Source organism: Elaeis guineensis, chromosome 6 (genome assembly GCF_000442705.2).
Source record: "Elaeis guineensis isolate ETL-2024a chromosome 6, EG11, whole genome shotgun sequence".
NCBI classification, from domain to species: domain Eukaryota; kingdom Viridiplantae; phylum Streptophyta; class Magnoliopsida; order Arecales; family Arecaceae; genus Elaeis; species Elaeis guineensis.
This window is the reverse complement of record NC_025998.2, coordinates 32,623,984-32,648,012: the sequence shown is the minus strand read 5'-3', so window position 1 is coordinate 32,648,012 and position 24,029 is coordinate 32,623,984. Positions and strand designations below refer to the sequence as shown.

The 24,029-nt window shown below is 47.2% G+C and overlaps 1 protein-coding gene across 3 annotated transcripts; it reads left to right on the top strand.

The window, feature by feature from the left end:
• The first annotated feature begins 263 nt into the window (after positions 1-263).
• Positions 264-22,700, top strand: LOC105037550 (protein FATTY ACID EXPORT 5-like). 3 transcript variants are annotated; one of them, XM_073259453.1, is made up of 7 exons: positions 445-639; positions 15,965-18,394; positions 18,491-18,532; positions 18,655-19,601; positions 21,169-21,610; positions 21,931-22,118; positions 22,224-22,700. In XM_073259453.1, exons 4-7 carry the CDS (start codon positions 18,996-18,998, stop codon positions 22,542-22,544), a joined length of 1,557 nt encoding a protein of 518 aa, XP_073115554.1. In that variant the 5' UTR covers positions 445-639; positions 15,965-18,394; positions 18,491-18,532; positions 18,655-18,995; the 3' UTR covers positions 22,545-22,700. The 3 variants fall into 3 exon arrangements, with proteins under 3 accessions (XP_029120923.1, XP_073115554.1, XP_073115553.1); XM_073259452.1 differs by having other exon boundaries at positions 15,965-18,532; XM_029265090.2 differs by lacking the exons at positions 18,491-18,532; positions 18,655-19,601; positions 21,169-21,610; positions 21,931-22,118; positions 22,224-22,700 and adding an exon at positions 14,443-14,530 and having other exon boundaries at positions 264-639; positions 15,965-16,268.
• The last annotated feature ends 1,329 nt before the right edge of the window (positions 22,701-24,029 follow it).

Genomic DNA, 24,029 nt, shown 5'->3' with positions numbered 1-24,029 from the left:
ATTGAGCTTTTTTTCTTTGTATAATTTTTTTGGCTTTTTTATTGTTGTTGGAAACTTGGCTTTGTATGCCACTCTCATTTGATCCTAATACACCTTGGCTCCTCTGTTTATCAATATATATATATCATTTTTTTTCTTTTAATATCACCGTATTGAAACCATAACTACGTTTTTCTTTAAAAAAAATTAGTTTGTGAACCCACGACTCACACGTCGCCCTCCGGCCGAGATACCTTCATATTATCATCAACAATCTTGTTTTTATGGGGCAAAGCTAAGCTGATACCATCATCCACTATGAAAGCTCGGTCCTGAACTTAACAACTCTGAGGAGATCTTCATCCGACGCCAAAGACTCCTCTCTCTTCTTTCCTCTGCTCTCGGGAAGAAAGCTGTAGCTGAAGCTTTGTTGTTGGGAACTTGTCAGAGGAAACGAGGAGATGCACGACTTCTGCTTCACGATCCCGTACGGGCTTCTGATCCTGGTGGGAGGCCTCGTGGGCTACGCGCGGCGGGGGAGCACCGCCTCGCTGGCCGGCGGCGCCAGCTCCGGCCTCCTCCTCCTCCTCGCCGGCTTCGTCAGCCTCAAGGCCTTCGAGAAGCGCCGCAACTCCTACCTCGCCCTGATCCTCGAGACAGGTGTATGCAACTATTCTCATTTGGCTCGTCCAGCCCTTTACAATCTCCTCGATCCATTTCCCTTCTTTTGATTTCTTTTGGCTATCTGATTCTATTGCATTTTTTTTGCCGATATCTGTGCTATGGATCGATTTTTGATTTTGCTGAATTATGTTTTTTTGGTATTGAGGAAGCGATCGATCAACAGATTTGTGAGCCAAATAATACATGGTTCTCTATTTTCCTCTACTTCCTTCTTTATTCTATTCAAAATATGATGAATGGCAAGGTCTCGTTACAGTGCAATTGGTCACGAGATTAGGACTCACTTTTCCTTTCTATAACACCTTTTCTCTCTAATAGCAACTTTTCGTAATAAAGAATGTTTGATGTTTTTAAAGAGTCATTTGTTCAGGGAGGACGTAGAAGCTATTATGCGAAGTTTAGATATATTCATATGACTTGAAAGATCTCTTCTGCGTGTCTAATTGAGGTCTCTGAATAGTATCTTATAAAGTTTTTCTATTCGCAAAGGAAAGTTTAGCATATTTATGAGAGATGTTAGCTAGGTGATGTGTTTTGCAATTTAGGAGGTAGGTCACGGTTTCTGGATTAAGTTGTTTATTATAAGTAAGGCACTGATATTTTAGTACATGCTCCAGTTTGCTAGCTATTTCTCAGTTCATTTTTTATCTCCTCTGGTAACCACTAAAGGAGGTGATTTTTATTCATATGGATGATTGGAGGGTGAATTCCTATGGTCATGAAGAGTTTCACTTGGAAGATTCTAACACTTTCTTGATTTTTTTTTTTTTTCAATTCTAGATTTTTGGCAAGGGAAGGAAATGAGACAAAAGGTGTGAAGTTTGCAATCTAAAAGGTAGTTTAGTGGGAGGTGTAAGTGCTGGGTGGAATGGTGCAGACATTTCCTTGATTTTTTATGGAATATTAATAGGAGTTTTATCTAGATGCAATAGAATCATGGATGGATCTTGTTGCGGCCAATCGCCTCGTCGTCCGATCGTCGGGAAGCGTGCACCTGCAAAAGGAAGTCCGCGCTGACCGGAGGCGGCTCCGGTCGGGGACCCTCCGACGGTCAAGTCAGAGAGGTGACTGGGCAACAGTGAAATGCAGACGGAGAGCTCGATCGAGAGAGAGAGTGAGAGAGAGAGAGGAGCGAGCCTGCGTATGGGGGAGAGACGGGCGGATCGATCCTTTGCACTGTTGCCTTCCCCGGTATATATAGTGGAGCACGGTATGGCGCCGTCATTAATGACGCGGACAAGTGAGGAACTGTCAACTCACTGTGGGCTGTCAGAGTCGCCGTGAAGATGTCACATCGCCGCGGGGGCTGTCAAATCATCAGGGTTGACAATGCCCCAAAATGACCGTGCCGCATGTTGCTGTCAGAGCTGACAAGGTCTGGCGGTTGTACGGCGGTTGGAGGAGTCGGCCGACCCTAGGTCGGCGGCCAGCAGAGTGGCGTCGGGTTCCTCCGTCGGTCGGCGAGTTTTCCATAAGTCGGCCATCAGGCCTCTGGACCTCTGGGTCCAGTCGGTCGGGGGGAGATACGTCCGACATATCCTCAGTCGGCGATGGACCGTTGAATGGCCGGTAGTGGCGTCCGTCAGTCGGGCGCTCCCGGCCGTCGGTCGTTTGGTCGGTCCGACCGTCAATCGGTCGGTACGTCGGTCGGTCGGTCGGTCGGTCGGTATCCCCCAACAGTTGCCCCCCTCCACTCCTAAGTCGGACGGTGAGCTGGCGACTAGGAGTGGACTTGTCGTACGCGAGGATCCGACCGTACCGCCGGTTGATGCGGTGTCAGGCGCCTCATAAATGTCGAGAGGCTTGCTGGCGTCCGTCGTCTAGTCGGCGTCAGACGTCTCGTCCTGTCAGCATCAGGTGTCATGTCGGCGTCGGACGCTCCGCCGTGTCGGATGTCCTGCTGGTGTCAGCGATAAAACCGGCGCCAGGTGTCATGTCCCATCGGGAAGTGGAACCGTCGTGTCCCATCGGGAAGTGGAACCGTCGTTCCCGCCGTCTCTTCGGGAACACCAAACGTCGCGTCCCGTCGCGCCATATGGCGTGTGGCCGCTGGTTCACGTTCGGTGGAGCGGATGGAGGTGACGTGGCGCAATCTGAAGGGAGGTGCGTCGAACCGTCGGGCCGTCGGACGGCCCTGATGACGCCACGCGGCGAAATCTGGGGAGCCTTCGTTGGCCGTGCCTTCATCTCGACCGTTGGGGGGCACTATATATACAAAGTTACCCCCACATGGTTTTTTACCTCTCTCATTTTTACAGTCGAGACTCTGCCCGCTTTAGCCTCCGTTTCAGGTACTTCTCCGCTCTGTCCCCCATTCGCGATTCTTTCCTTCCAAGGGTTAGAGTAGCTTTCCCCCCCTTTCTTTCCTTTCTTCCTTGCCATTCCTTTGAACTCATGGCTAGGACGTCCCCACGAGGTAGTCGGTCGAGAGAACCGACCGAAGACACTCGGTCGTCCCCGGAGGTGGAGGCTTCTTCACTTTCGGGGCCGAACGTCGATCGGCTCCGGGAGCAGTACTGCGTCCCGGAGCAGTTTCGGCTGTTCGCCCCCGGCGTCGATGGTCGGGTTAATAGCCCGCCCGAGGGTCAGGTGGCGTTCTATCTGGAGGATCTCCGGGCCGGCCTTCGATTTCCGGTTCCGGAGTTCGTCCGGAACGTTCTGGATTATTACGGGCTATGCCCGGCACAACTTGCGCCGAACTCGGTTCGGCTGATAGTCAGCTTCGCCCTCCTGTGTCGGCTTTTGCCGACCGAACCTCGGATCTCTCTTTTTCGAGTTTTCTTCGTCCTCCGCCCCCACCCTAAAGCCCGAGGGTGGTGGTACTTCATCCCTCGGAAAGGGCTCTCTTTCATTACTGGTCTTCCGACATCCATTCACGGATGGAAGAACCAGTTCTTCTTCGCGTCGTCCTCTGCCCCTTGGGGGTTTCCCGTCCGTTGGGGGAATCCCCGAACCGATCCAAATGAGAACAGTCGGGTGGAGGCCGATGATCGGGGAGGCGATATCGGGAGGACTTCCATCGGCTAAAGGATATCTCGGTGCCGAAGCAGAGCGAGCTCGTCACCGAGCAGGCCTTGTACGACGCCGGCCTTAGCCCGGTCCCCCGTTTAGGTCGGTTTGCATTCTCCCGACATCTTCATTTTCTTTTCTGCCTTCTTCTTTAGCTTTGACCTTTAGTCGTCTTTTTCAGATATGCCGCCGAGGACGCGACTGTCGGCAGCCGACATACGTCAGCATGCCGTGAGGAAGAGGCCGGCGGCAGGTGCCGGACCGTCGCAGCCTCCCAAGAGGCCCCGCGTGGTTCCGCCGAGCGAACCAGCCGGGTCGGAGGCGGAGCCGGTGATCGCACTGTCGGCGCCGACAGTGCTTGCAGACGTCCCGTCCGAGGGACCGTCAGTCGGGGGAGCTGCTTCGCCCGACCGTCGAGCGGCTGATTCTGCCGGGGGCACGCCGACCGCCCAGCAGATTCCGGAGGTTCGGGAGGAGGTCCGCGAACCTGAGCGGCCGACGCATGCCACCGCCGCGCCGTCTGCCGAGACTGGTCGGGTTCGAGCTTGCCGTCGATCTCCGACGTCAGGGCCTGGACGGCTAGCCGAGGTAAGGCTCCAATGGCGTCGGGTGACGAAGGTCGGTCGGCGGGCGGGTCGGCCGACTTTCCGCTTCCTGAGGGTGCGTCGGGCCTGGCCAACCACGACTTGGCCAGGAAACTATGCCAAGCACTCCTTCCCGCCGACATCGAAGCGATGAAGAACCAGCGTGTCTCCGACATGCTGTCGTCCTTCTATCCGATGATGATTCGGGTAAATTCCCCTTCTCTCTGTTTTTAATTGTAGCCTTGCAAGTTCGGCTTACTAACAGTCGGTTCTTTTTCGTGCAGTTGGTCTTCAACATATCCGAGCTGGAGGCCGGATATCGGAAGTTCGGGGACATGCGCGCGGCCTGGAGAGATAAGGTCGCGGGGCTCGAAGCCGAGAAGGCCACCCTTCTCGACCAGTTCCAGCAGTCGGTCGACCGGGAGAACCGACTCGAGGGGGAGGTCTCCCGACTTTCGGAGGAGGTCTCCGGACTCAAGGAGACCAAGGCGTCGTTGGAGTCGGAGCTTAAGTCGGCGAAGGATGACGCGGCCAAGAAATCCCGAACCATCCGTCGGCTCCGACACGAGCGAGACAGTGTCGGCAAAGAGCTGGAGGCCGAGCGCGAGCAACTCCGAGCAAGTCTCGGGAACCTCGCCAAGGCTGAAGAAGGCTGTGCCGCCGCGCAGGCCGACGCGGACGTCGCCAAAGCCGAGGCAGAGTCGGCAAAGGAGGCTTTGGGTCGGGCGATTGAGGTCTTCCGGGACTCGGAGGAGTACCGCGAAGAGCTCCTGGAGAGCGGCTACCTTTCGTACCAAGTCGGGTACGAGGATGCTCCGAAAGCCGTTCGGAGCTTGTACCCCGAACTCGATCTCAGCAGTGTGGTTCTGCCAGAGTCGGAGGCCCTAGCTGCGGAGGAGACGGCCGGACCAGCGTCGGAAGGTCTCTCCACCAGGGCGGAAGCCGAAGACGTCGCAGAGCCGGTCGCCGAAGATCAGTCGGCCCCGACGGCTGAAGTCGGAGCAGAACCGCCGACCAATTCGCATCGTCGTCCAGTGGAGGATGTTGATTCCGACGATTAGTCGGTTTTGTTTTGTCTTATGTTTTGCTTTGACTTGTAATCGGGCTTCGGCCTTTTCCTTGTAGACTTTCTTTTATCTATGGACAAAACTTCTTTAAGTCTTGAATGAAATCTTCTTTTACCTTCTCCCCTTGTCTGTAATGTCGAGTATTGCTGCGGTGTCGATCGTTAGTCGCTAACTTAAGTAAGTCGCCGACTCACGTAAGTCGGTAAGACTTCGACAAATTGTGCAGCCCCGAAAGTCGAATGCGTCCCGACTTTAGGTCGGCTTCCAATAATCGAAGTCGTCAGTCGGGCACGTTTGTTGAGTCGGGAGCCGACCGAACCCAGTAAAGGTTCGGCAGTCGAGCTCCCATAGATGCGCTTAGTTGGTCGCCATCCGGCGCAGTGCCGGGGGAACGATAGTAAGTCGGGTTCCCATGCTCTTGCGTCGGGTTCTGTGTCTTCCGTCATACGGTAGTAAGCCGAATGTCGTTCAGCCGGCCGTTGGTCGGTCGGCAAGTCGCAGATGCGACTAGGGTCGCGCTGTGCGATAGACGGTGGTGAGCCGAATATCCCTCGACCGGCCGTAGCCAGGTCGGAAGTCGCGACAATAGTCGCGTGGGCGTTTAGCCTTTCTTTGGTCGGGGCCCGATCGACCTGTCGGCCGATGGTTTGGCCCGAAATTCGACCGTAGAGGGAGTATGAACTTCCGTCGCAACAGATGCATCGGCCTTTGTCAGGGGCGGATGTGTTGCTGAAAGTCGAAGGAGCGTAACTCCCGTTTATAAGAGTCCGTCGGCCCTTGTGAGGGTCCGACGCGTCGTCGAAGGAGTGTTAACTCCCGCCATTGTAGATGCGTTGGTGCCCGCAAGAGTCCGATGCGTTACCGACGATGAGGTCGTCGGTTTTAGGTGGATGCTAAGTCCATGTCAATACGTCGAGGTTTGACCTTGATGAGCACCGATCACTAGTCGAAGAGTTAAAACTCCGAACTTTCAAACTGGACTTGTGTTCCGACTATTGAGTTACAAAATTCACTGGTAATACAGCTTCAAATTGTCGGCGTTCCAAGTCCGTGGAATAGGCTTCCCCTCAAGGGTCTCCAGCCGATAGGCTCTCGGCCCGAAGGTGTCTGCAACCTTGTAGGGTCCTTCCCAATTGGGAGCCAGCTTCCCTTGGTCCAAGGGCTTCGACACTTCTGCCTTCCTCAAGACCAGGTCGTCAGGCCTGAAGAGCTTTGGTCTGACCTTGGCGTTGTAGTACCGGGCGACTCTCTGTCGGTATGAAGCCATTCGGATTTGAGCCTCATCTCGTAGCTCGGGGAGGAGGTCTAGGTCGGCCCTCCGACTCTCGGAGTTGTCTGGCTCTCGGTACTGCTCGACCCTTGAAGATGGTAGGCCAATTTCGAGCGGGATCATCGCCTCTGTCCCGTAGGCCAAGCTGAACGGCGACTCCCCGGTCGGGACGCGGGGGGTCGTTCGGTAAGCCCACAGAACGGAGCCCAGCTCGTCGACCCAGAGACCTTTGGCTTCGTTGAGTCGGGTCTTGAGTCCATGGAGCAAGGTCCGGTTGGTCATCTCAACCTCACCGTTGGACTGTGGGTGCCCGACTGAAGTCAATCGGTGCCGGATGTGGAACTTGGCGCAGAAGTCTTTGAAGTCTTGGTTGTCGAATTGCCGTCCATTGTCGGTGATGATGGTGTGTGGCAATCCGAACCTGAAGATGATGGACTTTTGGATGAAGTCCTCCATCTTCCGCTCGGTGATCTGCGCCAAGGGCTCGGCCTCGACCCACTTCGTGAAGTAGTCGATGGCGACAACGATGAACTTCCTTTGGCCCGACGCTGGTGGGAATGGACTGAGAATATCGACTCCCCACTGGGCGAAGGGCCATGGGGCGACAATGGGAGCGATTTGGTTGGCCGGTTGGTGCTGAATATTGGCATACTTTTGGCATGGCTCGCACCTCCGGACCAACTCTGCCGCATCCTTCTTCATGGTTGGCCAGTAGTAGCCTTGTCGCAGGACCTTGAAGGCTAGGGACTTGCCCCCCAAGTGGTTTCCACAGATTCCTTCGTGAACCTCTCGGAGAGCATAGTCGGCGTCGGTCGGCCCCAAGCACCTGAGCAAAGGGAGGGAAAACGACCTTTTGTAGAGCCCGCCGTCCATGATCACATATTGCGAAGCCGACCAACGGAGCCGCTTGGCCTCCACAGGATCTTCGGGACTGATCCCGTCGGTCAGGTACCGGACGATCGGGTCCATCCAACTTGGTTCGGACGTTAGCTGCTGCACTTCTTCGACCCGATCGATGCTCGGTTGCTGGAGGTTTTCGACGAACGTCCGACCCAAAGAGTCATAGGCCGACGTTGCCAATCTGGAGAGAGCATCGGCGCGGGCATTCTCCATCCTGGGGATGTGGGAGATCTCGAAATACTCGAGGCGTGCCACGAGGTCCTTCACTTTCTGAAGGTACTTGATCATGGTCGGATCTCGCGCCTCGAAGTCGCCCTTGACCTGCCCCACGATCAGCTGAGAGTCGGAGAATGCCCGGAGGCTGTCGATGCCCAGCTCCTTCGCCATCCTCAAGCCAGTGAGGAGTGCCTCGTATTCGGCTTGATTGTTGGAGGCCTTGAAGTCGAACCGGAGGGCGTATTCGGTGACCACCCCATTCGAATTCGTGAGCAGGAGCCCAGCCCCGCTTCCCTGAGCGTTGGAGGCTCCGTCGATGTGGAGTACCCAGGTGGAGATCGGGTCTGGCTCAGAGACCGCATCTCGTCCCAGGTCTTCAGCTCCCAACCCTTGGTCGGTCGTCGGGCATTCGGCGATGAAGTCGGCCAAGACCTGGGCTTTCAGGGCGGGCCTCGGCCGGTACTGAATATCGAACTCGCCAAGCTTCATCGCCCACTTAGCGAGTCGTCCGGATGTGTCGGGTCGGCGCAGTATTGCCCTCAGGGGCTGGTTGGTGAGTACCACGATGGCGTGGGCCTGGAAGTATGGTCGAAGCCGTTGCGCGGAGACGGTCAGGGCGAAAATCATCTTTTCCGTCTCCGAATATCTGGCTTCGGCGCCGTGGAGCACTTTGCTGGTGTAGTAGATGGGCTGATGAGTTCGGCACTCGTTTTTCCGAACGAGCACCGAACTGATCGCCTCGGAAGATGTGGCCAAGTAGAGATACAAGGTCTCCCCGACCTGCGGCTTTACGAGCAGCGGCGGGGAAGCCAAGTACCTTTTCAGGTCTTCGAAGGCCTGTTCGCACTCATCCGACCAAGAGAAACCGTTCACTTGACGCAGAATCTTGAAGAACGGGAGGCACCTTTCAGCCGACCGGGAAATGAATCGGCTAAGAGCGACGATTCTTCCGTTCAGCTGTTGGACCTCCTTCTTGGTGTTCGGATGACGCATGTCGAGGATTGCTTTTATCTTCTCAGGGTTGGCCTCGATCCCTCTCTGAGAAACGAGGAATCCGAGGAACTTCCTTGAGGTCACTCCGAACGCACACTTGGTCGGGTTGAGCTTCATTTGGTGTCGTCGAAGAGTGCAGAAGGTCTCCTCGAGATCCTGAACATGGTCCGGGATCTGCGTGCTCTTTACCAGCATATCGTCCACGTACACTTTCATGTTACGCCCGATCTGGTCTTTAAAGACCTTATTGACGAGTCGCTGGTAGGTGGCGCCGGCGTTCTTCAGTCCGAAGGGCATCACCAGATAACAGTAGAGACCCTTGGGAGTTACGAACGCGGTGTGCTCTTCGTCTTCAGGTGCCATCCGGATCTGGTTGTACCCGGCGAAGGCGTCCATGAAACTGAGCAGTCGAAATCCGGACGTCGCATCCACCAGTTGGTCGATCTTCGGAAGTGGGAAGCTATCCTTCGGGCAGGCTCGGTTGAGGTCGGTGTAGTCAATGCAAATCCTCCACTTTCCGTTGGCTTTCTTGATCATGACGACATTGGCGAGCCAATCGGGATACGTGGATTCCCGAATGAAGCCTGCTTCGAGTAGCTTGTCCACTTCTTCGTCGATGGCCCTCTGTCTTTCTGGGGCGAAGGACCTTTTCTTCTGCCTCACCGGCTTCATCGTCGGGTCGATGTTGAGTCGGTGAGTTATCGTTTGCGGAGGGATGCCCGACATATCCACTGCTGACCAAGCAAATATGTCGGCATTGGCCGTCAGCAGCTCCGCCAGTCGGCGTCGTTCGGCGTCGGGCAATTGAGATCTGACCCAAACTTTTCTGTCGGGATTTTCTCCTATCGGGATCGCCTCGAGCTGCTCGGCGGGTGAACCTCGTTCTTCCTCTTCCCTTTGGTCCAGCTTGTCGATTGTCAGAGGATCCTTCGTCTCGTCGCTTTGAGCGGAGATTTGGAAGCATCGTCGGGCGAGCTGTTGATCTCCGCGCATCTCTCCGACTCCGTTTTTGGTCGGGAATCGAACAAGGAGATGGTACGTCGAGACGATCGCCTTGAGGGCGTTCAGTCCGGGTCGCCCAAGTATGGCGTTGTAGGCCGAAGGAACTTGGACGACCGCGAAAGTGAGGAAGACCGTGCTTTGCCGTGGTTCGGTGCCGACCGTCACGGGCAGGGTGATTTCTCCTTCTGTCGTGACGGTGTCTCCGGCAAAGCCGATCAGGGGCGCAGGGACCCTCCTAAGTCGGTCAATTGACAGTCGCATTCGGGAGAAGGTCGAGTAAAACAAAACATTTGTCGAGCTTCCATTATCAACAAAAATTCGTTTTACATCATAATTGGCTATTGTCGCCGACACAACAACAGCGTCGTCGTGGGGGGTCTGGATGCCCCGAACGTCGTCTTCCGTGAGGTGATTACGTCGTTCGGGCGTGGCCTTTTCGTCGGCTCCCCTCCTGCAGTCGTCCCCGGGCCCAGCCGTTTGGAGATCATGTTGATGACTCCAGCCGTCGGCTGGTTGGTCGGCGCCTCTTCAGTCGGCTTGGGGCGTCGATCGACAATCGGTTGGGTCGGCGGACCCTTCCGGAATTTGCCGAGGTACCCCCGGCGGATGAGGTCTTCAATCTCATCCTTCAACTGGATGCACTGCTCGGTGTCGTGGCCGTGGCTTCGATGGAACCGGCAGTACTTCCGACGGTCGAGGCCTTTTGCCTTCAGAGGCGGAGGCCGTCGCAGGTATTCCTTTCCCTCGATCTCCATCAGGATCTGCGCACGGGGAGCGGAGAGAGGAGTGTATGAGTTGTACCTGGGACGCACCGGCCTCGGAGTCTGTCGCCGGGGCGATTTTTGGATCTGTCGGGGTGGAGAAAGCCGACTATCGGTCGGGGGCCTGCTTGGTTCGGCGGGCTCCCGACCTTTCCTCCGCTTCTCCTTCGGGCCTCTGGGCTCGGCCAAGCGTCGGTCGGACGCTCCTTCGTCCGCGCGCATATACTTGTATGCACGCTCCAGTAGTTCGGCATAAGTCCGGGGGAGGGTCTTGTCCAGAGAATAAGTGAATCGGGACGCCCTCAAGCCCCGCTTCATGGCTGAAACAGCCATGTCTTCGTTGAGGTCCCGGACCTCGAGCGTGGCCGCGTTGAATCGCGCCACGAAGTGTCGGAGCGTCTCGTTTTCTCCCTGCTTGAGGGAGAAAAGGCTGTCCGACGTTTGCGGCGGCTTTCGGCTAGTGCTGAAATGGGCCACGAACGAGTGCTCGAGCTGTCCGAAGGAATGGATACTTCCCGCTCGGAGATCGGAGTACCAGGCCCTGGCAGCCTTGCGGAGCGTGGCGGGGAAGCCGATGCAGAAAAGAGCGTCGGTTGCCCCTTGGATTGTCATGAGAGCTTTATAGCTCTCGAGGTGGTCGACTGGGTCGGTGGAGCCGTCGTATGGCTCCACGTGCGGCATCTTGAACCGACTGGAATCGGCTCGTCGAGAACCAGTCGGGAGAGAGGTTGGGCGGTCTGGAAGTCGACGTCGTTCGAAGACTTCTGGCCGTCCGTCTGCAATTGGGCGAGTCGGCGGTCGATTTTCTCGAACCGTCGCTCGTAGTCGTCCGCTCGTTGATGCTGGGAGACCCCAGGAGTGGAGTCTCCGGAAGATTCCGAAAGGGAGGCCGACGGTGTGCGCGGCCGCTTCTCCTTCCTTGCCCGTTCCAACGGGGAGGGAGAGGGCCGCTGGGACCGTCGGTCGTCGCGCCGTGGTCGTCCTCCTCCTCTCCGTGGGAGCGCTGTTGGGAGCGCTCGCATGGGGGCGACGGGGATCGGCGTGGTCGTCGGCGGCTGGTCCTGGAAGGCATAGGTCGGACCGCCGGCTGCTGCTGGAGGCTTTTGACTGCATCGGTCAGTACGGTCATCTGCCGTACGATGGCCGCGATCTGGGCCTCCGTGGTCACTGCAGGGCGCGGAGAGCTAGGCTCCGCCGCCGGTGGGGGCGGGGAGGCCTCTTCCCGGCAGGAAGAGCGCCTCGCCGACCCGGTGACTCTCGATCGTTGAGCTCTTGTCTTTGTCATGCTGTGTACCCCCCTACCTGGCGCGCCAATCTGTTGCGGCCAATCGCCTCGTCGTCCGATCGCCAGGAAGCGTGCACCTGCAAAAGGAAGTCCGCGCTGACCGGAGGCGGCTCCGGTCGGGGACCCTCCGACGGTCAAGTCAGAGAGGTGACTGGGCAACAGTGAAATGCAGACGGAGAGCTCGATCGAGAGAGAGAGTGAGAGAGAGAGAGGAGCGAGCCTGCGTATGTGGGAGAGACGGGCGGATCGATCCTTTGCACTGTTGCCTTCCCCGGTATATATAGTGGAGCACGGTATGGCGCCGTCATTAATGGCGCGGACAAGTGAGGAACTGTCAACTCACTGTGGGCTGTCAGAGTCGCCGTGAAGATGTCACATCGCCGCGGGGGCTGTCAAACCATCAGGGTTGACAATGCCCCAAAATGACCGTGCCGCATGTTGCTGTCAGAGCTGACAAGGTCTGGCGGTTGTACGGCGGTTGGAGGAGTCGGCCGACCCTAGGTCGGCGGCCAACAGAGTGGCGTCGGGTTCCTCCGTCGGTCGGCGAGTTTTCCATAAGTCGGCCATCAGGCCTCTGGGCCTCTGGGTCCAGTCGGTCGGGGGGAGATACGTCCGACATATCCTCAGTCGGCGATGGACCGTTGAATGGCCGATAGTGGCGTCCGTCAGTCGGGCGCTCCCGGCCGTCGGTCGTTTGGTCGGTCCGACCGTCAATCGGTCGGTACGTCCGTCGGTCGGTCGGTCGGTCGGTATCCCCCAACAGATCTCTAAGAGGGTCTTGTATCCTTAATTTGAGGCTGTTTGATGTTAATCTGAGTGGCATAAAAGGATGAAATTGATGACAAGGTTGGCAATTTCGGAATTTTGTGTGGATGCTCAATCATAGTTGTAATGGTGTGGAGATGTCTGAAATAGAGGCTTTATAATAGCCAGAAAACTCACATTATCATCATACCTGAATCAACTACCATGTGTTAACTTGAGCAATTACTGATCTTAGATTCTGGTCAAACACTACTGGACATATCTGAAGCCTTGGACCGTAAGTGGTGCATGCTTATCTCATGGTACATAAGGTTAAATGTGGGAAGCTGGATGGCCCAAAAGAATTTCGACCTTGCTGGAGGTAGTTTTGGGGGTGAACATGAGGAATTTTGACCATATAGAATATCTGAGTTTGTGTGTCTTGGTGAATATCCAAAGTCAATGGTGATTATAAAGAAAATATGCGTAGGTCCGCAAACTAGATTCTTATTTTTCGCTTATGATTAAGTTATTGCTTGTCTGAGAACTGGTCTTCTTGTAGGTTCAAGCGATTAAATTAATATGAAGATGACATTTTTTAATAAATGATTTCCCCCCTTTTCCTTATTGCTGATGGAAATGATTCTATATATTGATAGTTTCCAACATTGTGTCACTTTCAATTTTGATTGTATGTCTACTAACTCTATTTGAGAATTTTTTGTTGCCGTCCTATGTTTGCAGCAACCCAGATGCTTATTCTGTGGCCACTTTTTCATTAGGATCTCTAATCCACCAAATATCAGATAATTGCTCTGAAAATCTGAAAAGTGTGATACATATTGGTGCTGAGTGCGTATCTAATGATATCGATGTTGAATTGAATTTGTAGTCTGAACTCTGAATTTTGGAGCCAATAACTTGCTATTACAGTCAAGGTCTTCAATTTAAATTTCAGTTAGAGCAAGTCTCCAGTTTATGTGGCTTAAAAATTTGACAACATTGCCTGTCTACTTAAGATTGTAGCTTCCTTATGATCCATCTTCATAATGCTAGCAGGTCAAAGGTGTCTATAATTTTGACAAGACTTGACATGTGCAAGATTGTCATCCTGTGCTTCTTCTTCATTCAAAGTACTGAAAATGAATACCACTTTGTCAAAAGACTTGAGATACTCCAAACTTGAAACTAGCAGTTGACAATCGTCTTTACCTTTATCAGCATCATCCCTCAACTTCCAAAAGAGATGATATGATGTGAACAGGACTTGGCTAACAACTGTTGGCAGAGTTGGTTGGCACCTCACCCATAAGGGCTTGCCCTTCAGGAGGTCTAGGGTTCAAATCATGGGTATTGCTCCAAAAGAAAAAAAATGTGAACATGGCTTAAATCCAATAGTTGGCACCCCTCTCCTAGGGGTTTTGCTCTTGGGGGAGGTTCAGTATTCCATCAATGGTGGTGCTTAATGTAGCTTTTATGTCACAAAGTAGTCAAATGTTCTGATTGTGCTATTCTCTGTAGCATCTGAACTAGGAAGTAGATAATCTTGCTTAGTTTAAGAGTTCATCGAACAACCTTGACAAGTAATATCATGGTTGTCTTATTTTTCACTTTGAACTGACAAAAGCATTTCTTTCAGATAACAGAAGCACTATTTTAATGTAAATGCGAAGGACTTGATTGGAAAAAAGAACATACTCATTTTCTGCTTTTTCTTTTTAATCTTGCTTTCTATGCTCTGGTTGTTGTATTTTAATTTTTCTCCTGCAAATTTTCGATGATTACCTTTTGAACTAATATAGACTGACTTGTTTAATTTGTTAGCAGTACTTGGTCAAGAAATAGAACTGTTTTTCTTATTTTTCTTTTTTCCCCTTCTAATTATCATTTTCTCCTTTCTGTTGTTTGACCTTTGACGTCTATCTTCTTGGTACTATCTGTGACACAGTTTGTGCCCTTGTATTAACATATGTTATGGGGCAAAGATACCTTGAAACATCCAAGATAATGCCAGCTGGGTTAGTTGCTGCTCTCAGGTTTGCTCAGTTGGCTATCTATTCATTTTGCTATTGATATCCATCATATTTTGCACATTAGTTTTTATCTTCGATTATTGATTTTCACTAAACCGTTCCACAAATCGGGTGTCTCATAGGTGCTATCCACTGGCAGGGTTCTCTTACCACTTATTCATATAATTATATACATAACCGCACATGCATGTATTGGCTAACAGATTATACCCTCTTTTATCATGCTTATGTATGACATCAATGACGCAATCTATGGGAAACATTGACATAAAAAAACAAAATCGATATATAATTTATGAGATTCAGATGCTCAAGCTATGTATGCACTGGGTTTCTCTTGGAAAATTGATTATTGAATATTTCATACTTAATAGTAAATCTAGGCAAAGAACATATGGCTTATAACCTATTGATGGTATTGTCATTATTAAAAAAGGTTGGTGTCAGCTAGAAGTTTTGGAGAGGCATTTTGGTTAGGCAAATGATGTAGGAGTCTTCTATAATTAAAAATATTTATTGAGATTTGGCCAAATCAAAAATAATGTCTTTTTACACACACATTCTCCTATAAAAATCAAATGGAGAAAAATCTTAGGACTCTCCTAGCAACTTAAAGATTTAAATTTGGTGTTTTCTCAAGAAAAAGATCTGCGCTTGGCATCAACCTCCTCACTATCTCAGTGTTAAGATGGTAACTTAGGACTTATTAACTCGAAAGCATGGTCATGTTGAATCCACACAAGGAGCTGCATAAGTTTGATGTGGGGTAAACTAGAATCTTTTTCCTTTCTTTCTCTCATTTTTTTTTCTTTTTTTTTTTTTTGTTTCTTTCATCCATTCTTTCTTTCATTTTTCTTGGTTGAGTATTGGGAAGCCAATAAAACAAATATTGCGGGATCTGTTGGAACATTATAACGAATAGTTACCATTCACTGATTCAGCAAATAAAATCTTGTCCTGGGCAACTAATGATCTGCAAATTTACAAACTATCCTGATCTGCTACTGTGAAACTGGAAAATAAATTAATGTATCCCAACTTCTTAACTTTAGACAAGCTTTCCCTTTCCTGACATCAAACAACAGAATTATGGAAATCAATTCGTGCTCCTGACACTATTTAAGAAGTCAAAGTGAAGCAGATTTTTTTTTTGAAATTCTTTTCCTGTGAGCTAAGAAATGGCAACCAGTTTTCAAGGAGCAAGCCTACTCATTCATCTAATATATCTCCACACTTTAATTTACTGGTGGCCTGCTCCCTGACAGGTTACTATCTTTTGCTTCATGAACTTTTGGATAAGCATGATACATAAAGTTTTTCTTTTGAACTGTTATTTGTTCACCTTTTTCTCTGTCAGCATCATGTGATCATGCTTTATGTCTAATATTGTGTTAATAACACAATGTGTCACATCCTGAACATTGAGTTCCCTTGCAGTGTACTTATGTCTGGATTCTACCTTTACAAGATTGCAAATGGTGGCAATGATATCCCATCCAAGGCGGAGTAAACTTGTCAGTTGAAATTTCAATTGTACAACGTGCTTTAGGGAAAGTAACATGTATCATGAATCAGCTTCTTGGTTTTTAAGTTTTCTCAGTTGTATTCCTTCCTGAAAGATACAGTCATATCTTCATGGTACACATACTTTAAAGAGCATGTGCTTCATGTTTGTGTTGAAAGAAAAAAAATGGAAGTTCACTAATGCATAGGTAGACCCTTCAGATTGTTTATTTTGTCATTTTGATGATTTCATCGAGGATGTACCATCAAAGGCAATCCTTCATTGTCTCTTGATGTCTACCACTGATGCCTCTGCTTGTGGAAAATCATCCTTATGGCAAAAGTTGCATTCATTGATCTTCGGATTCACTACTGCTTGGCTTCTTTTAGTGTTTATTTCCTCATGCTGATGAGAACTGCATAAATGCACTGTCAAACTGCCAGCTTTTGGTCTGCCTTTCCTTATATGCCTGTTTTATTTACCCTGAATCACATATATCATGTCTCTTAGTTGAGTATGGATTATCTTAAGCAGGCAATGACTTCCAAAACCTAAACTGGCTTTCAATTCTTTACATTTGAAGCTGGTATCCATTTCTATCTGTTCAGTGAACCTTTTAGCTTGACTGCAGCAATTTGGAAAATCCATCTTCCAGATGGTGATCTTTTAGTATCTTATGCAATTATGGGACATTCATCATGATTACTTCAACTCTGCCATGGGAATGAGGTTGGGGAAGGGAGGAGGGATTGGTGAGGCAACGTGCGTGTCCATAACATCTTCTCAATATTGGAAGTCATTATAGATGGATTGTTTATTTGTGATATTTCACATGTTAATGTATTTTAATAGTTCAGCTTTAATCCTGACTTTCAGTTATTCCTTTAACATGTTGTTCCTGCTGATTCTTCCATCCATGACAGGATTTTTCATGATTGTCATGGTTCAGCATCATTGGTGATGCAAGAAATGGCTTCTGAATTGTTAGACCATCCCAAGTCTTTTTGCATTATTTTAATTTAATTTGGTACCTCCTAAGTGACAGGTTTAACAGAGCTAACTACCTGAAATCTAAGCCTTCACCCTTTGCACCTCACATTCTCCACCACTCCATGCATCTCATCCTCGCAAGGGTACATCTGGCAGTGTGAGTCTTCTTGAGTACCATATGGCTAGTCAAATCTTGTAGCTCAATTTTATCATGGCTTGCTAACTCTACCAAAAATAACTAGTGATCTAATGCGACTAAGAGAACTGGATTCATCTTATGAAAAGTCATGACAGTGTTAGTGTTGCATGCACTTTATTTTTTTTTGCAAGTTTTGGATAGCAGGCTTGCAAGTTCTAAACACATCCACTGAGGTAATACTTACTTTAGAATGTTTGATTCCAGATTCCTAGGAAGCATCTATGCCTGTTTCTTTCCCTTGTCCTTGCATGTCTTATTGTTATTGGGCAATTTGAATCAAAAACTTATTACCTGCTGGATTACCCATTCAGAGTTCAGGTTCTATCTGGTGACATTAGCTCTGTTGATAGAATCCTTGATACCATGACTTCATACTTTTATTGATTATCCATAGCCAATGCCCCTCAGAGCTTCTCATCATCATTCTGAATAAATTTAAGGGTGTCACTTTTACTCGAGCTCACGGACTGGTGTGCAACTTTGTATGACCAACCCGGATTTTATCCTTGTTCACGAGAAATTATACCTAGACTCGGTCTACCAACTCGGCCTACTGGTAGACTGGGGCTCTATAGGTCCGCCACCTGGAGCTACAGAATTTGAGGTAGTGTTTTCACACACCTTGTTCCAGCCATATACCTCTTCAATTTTTCTTTGTCAGTTTCTTGTATTACTTATTTCTGCGATTTTTAATTTACATTGAATTTTATTTTATGCAATTATTAGCAATTTTAAACAAAATCTAAAAACTAGTTTCCAATATCTGAATGTCAGTCAGGTATTGCCACTGGTGCAACAAACGGTTTCTGAGTGGTTGTGCCATCCTGAATGTGCTTGCAACTTTTTAGTTTAATTAGATGTCTCCTGCATGACAGGATTAATAGAGCGAGCAGCATGTTATTCTAACCCTTGGCCCTCTGCACCGCATACTAATCACCCTTACCGTCTCATTCCTGCAGAACGCACCTGGAATACCGTTGTAATTCTGCTTCAGTTCTATTTGGCTGGTCACTCTTTTGTTCACCTATTTCATGGTTTGCTCACACTATCAATGATCGCAATTAAGACTACTAGGTTTATTCTATGGGTAGGCTTGGCATCTGCTTGGCCGCAAGAGACAGAAGAAGAGGTTGCCAAGGAGTTGCTGGCCACATGGGATGTCATGAGAGTGAAGGTGATCTGTGCATCTTCTCATTTTTGAGAAGTTTCTCACAAATTCCAAACATACCTACTGAGCTAATATCTTAGTTTACAATGGTTTGGATTCCAGATTCTCAGGAAGCATTTACTCTTGGTTCCACCAAATTCTTAGGTAGGGTGAGCTCACCAAGGTTGATCTTTTTATTTATTTATTTGTTTGTTGAGATAAGGCCTCTGCTGATCATTTGTTTTCATCCATCCTTGATTTTTTGGGGTTTCTCATTTCATTATCAGCAAGCAGTTTTCATTGAAGCCTTTGATTAATGGTAAAGAGGGTCTCCCTAGTCCATTGGAAGGAAAACCTGGTATACTTTTAACTCACTGACTGTTTGTGTGACCAACTTGAATTTTGTCCTAGCTCTGGAGGCATCTTAGAAATCCTATAGGTTGGATACCATGCTATTTTCCAACAAATATATGATGGGGCAATTTACTACTTTCTTATTATCCTCCTATCCATCATTTCCTCTTTACTTGTTGTCCCTGTTTTAATAAAACTAGTCCAACCACTCGGACTTTGCCAAAGTGATCGACGTGCAAAAGTACAAAATAGAATCTTGAGGACAAGCAAGGACATGAATAAAATGACATCACCAAATGATTCAACCTCCAACTCTTTAAAAGCCTGGCCTCCTTCTGCCTCTCTGAAATCTGCAACCATATACTTGACAATCTCCAATCTTCCAATGGCTATTGTAGCCTTGCTAGTTCTCTTCGTTGCTTTGCTACCTATCATCCATCTTCTTCTAACCAAACAAAGAAGCTCATCAAAAAGACTCCCTCCTGGCTCTCTAGGCCTCCCCATCATTGGCCAGAGCCTTGACCTTCTCCGAGCCATGCGGGCCAACACCGGCGAGCAATGGCTTGAGGGAAGAATAAGAAAGCATGGGCCAATCTCAAAGCTATCACTCTTCGGGACACCGACAATCTTTCTGACTGGTCCTGCTGCGAACAAGTTCATATTCACGAATGAAGCATTGGTTCCCCAGCAACCAAGTTCTCTTACCAGGATACTGGGAAAAAGGACCATAATTGAATTGGCTGGAGAGGATCATAGGCGTGTGAGAGCAGCAGTAATGCAGTTCCTGAAGCCAGATGTGTTGAAGAATTACGTGGGCAAAATTGACTGGGAGGTTAGGCACCATCTCAAGATGAATTGGATCGACCGGCGCACTGTCACGGTATGGTTGTTATCTTGCCTGTTATTAATGCTATTGCAGGGGAACTGCCCTTTGGATACTAGTCACAGTCAAAAAATAAATAACAATAAAAATGAAACCTTGCCAAAAGAAAAGCAATTTTGATGTGTTAACATCGCTATGATTCAAGGTAATAATTCGATCATGATGATGAATTTTTGATAGGTGTAAGGGCTGCTAGTTGGGACTATTACTACAGAATAAAACAAAGGATTCACCACCTACCCAACTCTTGTGTCCATGGGCCATTGTTGTATTACTTTATTAGAGGTGATCGTGACAATTTTAGAGTCATAACTGGTGCATTACGCATACATGCATGACTAATATTTTGCTGTGATCCTTCAATATTAACTATTATTAACATTTGTTGTAATCTAGAGCCTTACCGCTCAAGTATCTTAACAAGAAACAGTGATTTAAGAGACCAAAGAAAGTCTTTGTATACCGCAATGCAATAAAATTGACATAGAGCACACCATCCAATTACATTTAAGTATGTAGCCATCGTTTTCCAACGTGCATTTAATAGTGCATTTAATGCCTATAATTTTATTTTTTTGTTTGAAATTTTGAATGATGAAAATGCCTCTCCTCTTCTAAAAAAATTATGCCATTCCGTGATCAAATTATGATTTTCTACTTACAGAATCTCATAATTTTTCTTCCAAAAGTGATAAAAAGAGTAGGATGTTTTCATCATTGAAAATTTATAAAATTTTTAAATGACAAAAATATCCACTATTTCTTATAACATCTTGTGTCTAAGATGTCATAATTTAACCACAGAATATCATAATATGGCCATAGGATGTCATAATTTTTTTTAAAAAAAAGAGATATTTTCATCATTCAAAATTTCAAATAAAAAAGCAGACCTGCAAATATTAAATGCGTATTGCAAAGCGGGAGCTACGCAGCCCAATCAGGTGAGGCGGTGCATTTCTTCTACATCGGATATGATGTACAAAGAATTACTCAAAAGACTAACATCGAAGGTAATGCGGCCTAGCAAGCTTCAAAGTGGTTTGAAAATGTGAGCCTCAAATATTTAGTTCAACTAATTATATATAACATATGGCAATAGGAATATTACTCATGAACTGTTCTAATCAATTGCACTCCACTAAGAATTAAGAAGCTTAAGGTATCTAGTATAGACTAGAACTTAATATTTCATCAAGAATACAGACCAGGAAAAAAGAAACGAGTTTACGACTTTCTGGAGGGTATAACCATCAAGTTATGCTTCTATGTTGCTAAGTTTTATATTTCTAATCCGAAAAGGATAGTAGTGAGAAAATTAAGAATCTTTTTGCCTTTAAAAGCTATTGTAAAGGATATGTCTCAATCCAATAATGTAAGGGAAACCTGAGCCTGTTTTCTAAAGAGGTGACTAAGTTACGTCGCCGTGGGATCAATTACTTCGATTAGAGCAACCAATAATAGTGACAATATTGATAGAATCAATATTGTCACAATTATTGGTTGCTCTAACAGAGGTAACCAATAATTGTGACAATATTGATATCCTTGGAACCATCTGCAGGTGGCGCCTTTAATGAAGGGTCTTACGTTTGACATCATATGCTCCCTTATATTTGGGTTGGAGAGAGGCCCCCTACGAGAAGGCCTTGGGAAGGATCTTGCGGAGATGCTGGCGGGAATGTGGGCAGTGCCCTTGAACCTGCCGTTCACCCACTTCAGTAAAAGCCTGAGAGCGAGCCAACGGGCTCGAAAAGTGCTCACCAGAATCACCCGAGAGAGAAGGGCTATGGTGGCCCAAGGCCAGGTCTCCTCTAGTGAAGACCTCATTACCCATTTGCTTACCTTGGGTGGCGAAGATGGCACCAGTGGATTAACTGATGAAGAAATTGTGGCCAACGCGATGCTCGTCATGGTAGCTGGTCATGACACCTCGTCCATCCTCATGACTTTTATGATACGTCACCTCGCCAACGATCAAGTCACCTGTGCTGCTGTCGTTCATGGTAACAAATCTTCTTGATACAGTTTGATTTTTATTTTACATACACAAGCAACTGAAGTATGTGCTTTAATTCCGCTTGTTATCTATCTATGATATCATATGAGTTCTTTAAATGATTGCCTCATGTTTTTTATAAGAATGTTCTCCATATTGTCACATTTAAGACGTTCCACCACCCTACTCCACCCTCTTCTCAATGCAAGGAAGCCCACAAAAATGTTGCTTAGTGGCAACCGTGGTGTAAACTTGGGAGAATCAACCTATTAATCTTCTTTCTATTTCTTCTTCCGTCATTTAGTATTCTTTTCTCGTGGACTGCAGAGCAGGAAGAGATAGCCAAGAGCAAGGCCCCAAGGGAGTCTCTAACATGGGATGATCTTTATAAGATGAAGTATACATGGCGAGTTGCACTGGAGATGCTAAGGATGATCCCTCCACTGTTTGGGAACTTTCGAAGAGCTCTCAAGGATGTCGAGTTTGATGGCTACCTCATACCAAAAGGGTGGCAGGTAGGAAGACAAAACTTGAATAATTTTGTTACTAATTGCTTCTCCTGAATAGAAGATTTTTAGCCATTTTCATACAGCTTGAAGTTTGTCCCTCTAATGCTTTAGGTGTTCTGGGCATCAAGCATGACACATATGGACGCTAATATTTTCCAAGAACCATGTAAATTTGATCCAACACGATTTGAGAACCAATCATCAATTCCACCTTACTGCTTTGTGGCATTTGGAAGTGGGCCACGAATTTGCCCGGGCAATGAGTTTTCTAGAATAGAGACACTCGTTACAATGCATTATCTAGTCACGAGATTCAAATGGAGATTACGCTGCAAAGATGATGTTTTTGTCAGGGATCCAATGCCATCACCTTCTCAAGGCCTTCCAATAGAACTTCAGCCTAAGAATAATCTATATATGAACAACTTATGATTGTCAAATAAATTGAATCTCAAAGGTTGATTTTTTTCTCTCTGTTTTTTTTTTTTTTGTTAAAGAGAGGATAGAATTGTCAAGAGGAGCTCATCGTCATTTTGGAACAAGATGCATTTGTTTTCTATCATGGAAAAAGAAGCATGGTACATTTTTTGGCTAGTCTTGCTTTTGGAGAGGACCTAAGATCTGCTACATTGCATGGTTTGCACCGCAGGTAGCTTTATAGTGCTTCTTGGCTGCTATTATCAATAATGATGTGCCATGTATAGCATATAAAGTCATTTTATTTGATAGCCATCTATCTTCCTTTAATTTTTGAATTTCAAATTCAAAATATAAGCAAATTAAAAATATCAAAAAAGTAGCTAGTTTTTCCTCTGTTTGCATTTGAGACATTCCTATTGGACATGTCACATATGTGACCCATATATAAGGATTAGTTGTTGGAGAACTCTTAGTGGTACATATCTACCCACTATCGCTAGTTATGTTTAAAATAGTTTTCTTGATAGAAGAAAATTATCGATATTTTGATTTTCTGAGAAATGTCTCTATTCTAGCCTATTCAAGTTTGTCATATCCATTGGCTTATGGCTTTTACGAAGGCATTGGTTAACTGACTCCTTCAGATTTTTTTGTGGATAGATTCTAGTCAAATATTTTTATGGTTGGGGGTACACATTACTAATATTTTTCATTGTATAAATTATTTTGATTGAGATATTTTCTTATATTATGGTATCAGAGCTTCCTTCTAGTCTTATTATTTAGTATTCATATATGTTTTAATATTACATGGCTAATTTTATATATGCTATATTTGTATGTTTATTTTTGGTATATTAGAAATTTTATGAACAATGTTGTGGAACATCCTTCAAGTATGATTTTTATTTGTCACAAAAAAAAATGTAGAAGCGAAAAAGCATCGATGCCACCACCTATGAATCTTCCACCATCAGTCCTTCCCCTCTATTTAGGATGGTTAGGGATGGATATTCAATCCCCACCTATTTGGTTTTAGTTATTTCTACTACTATTTTTCATAATGATTCTTCTCATATTCCTAATATTATTAGGTGATAATTATGCTGACTGGAAAGATAACATTCTTTTGACTCTAGGGTATATGGATTTAGATTTGGCTCTCCATATGGATGAACCATCTATCCTCATAGAATCAAGTATGATAAATGAAAGGGCTACTTATGAAGACTATTGAAGAACAATTTGTAAGCTCTAATAAGATATTAGCCAACATTCTAATGAAGAAGTTTTTGGACATGACACATGATAAAAGCAGGAGTGTGCAAGAGCATATTATGGAAATGAGAGATATTGCTGCTCAATTAAGGTCCCTAGAAGTTGAGATTTTTGAGTCATTTCTAATGCATTTTATTCTCAACTCTCTACCTTTAGAATATGGATTGTTTAAAATATGTTATAACACACATAAGAAAAAATGATCAATTAATAAACTTC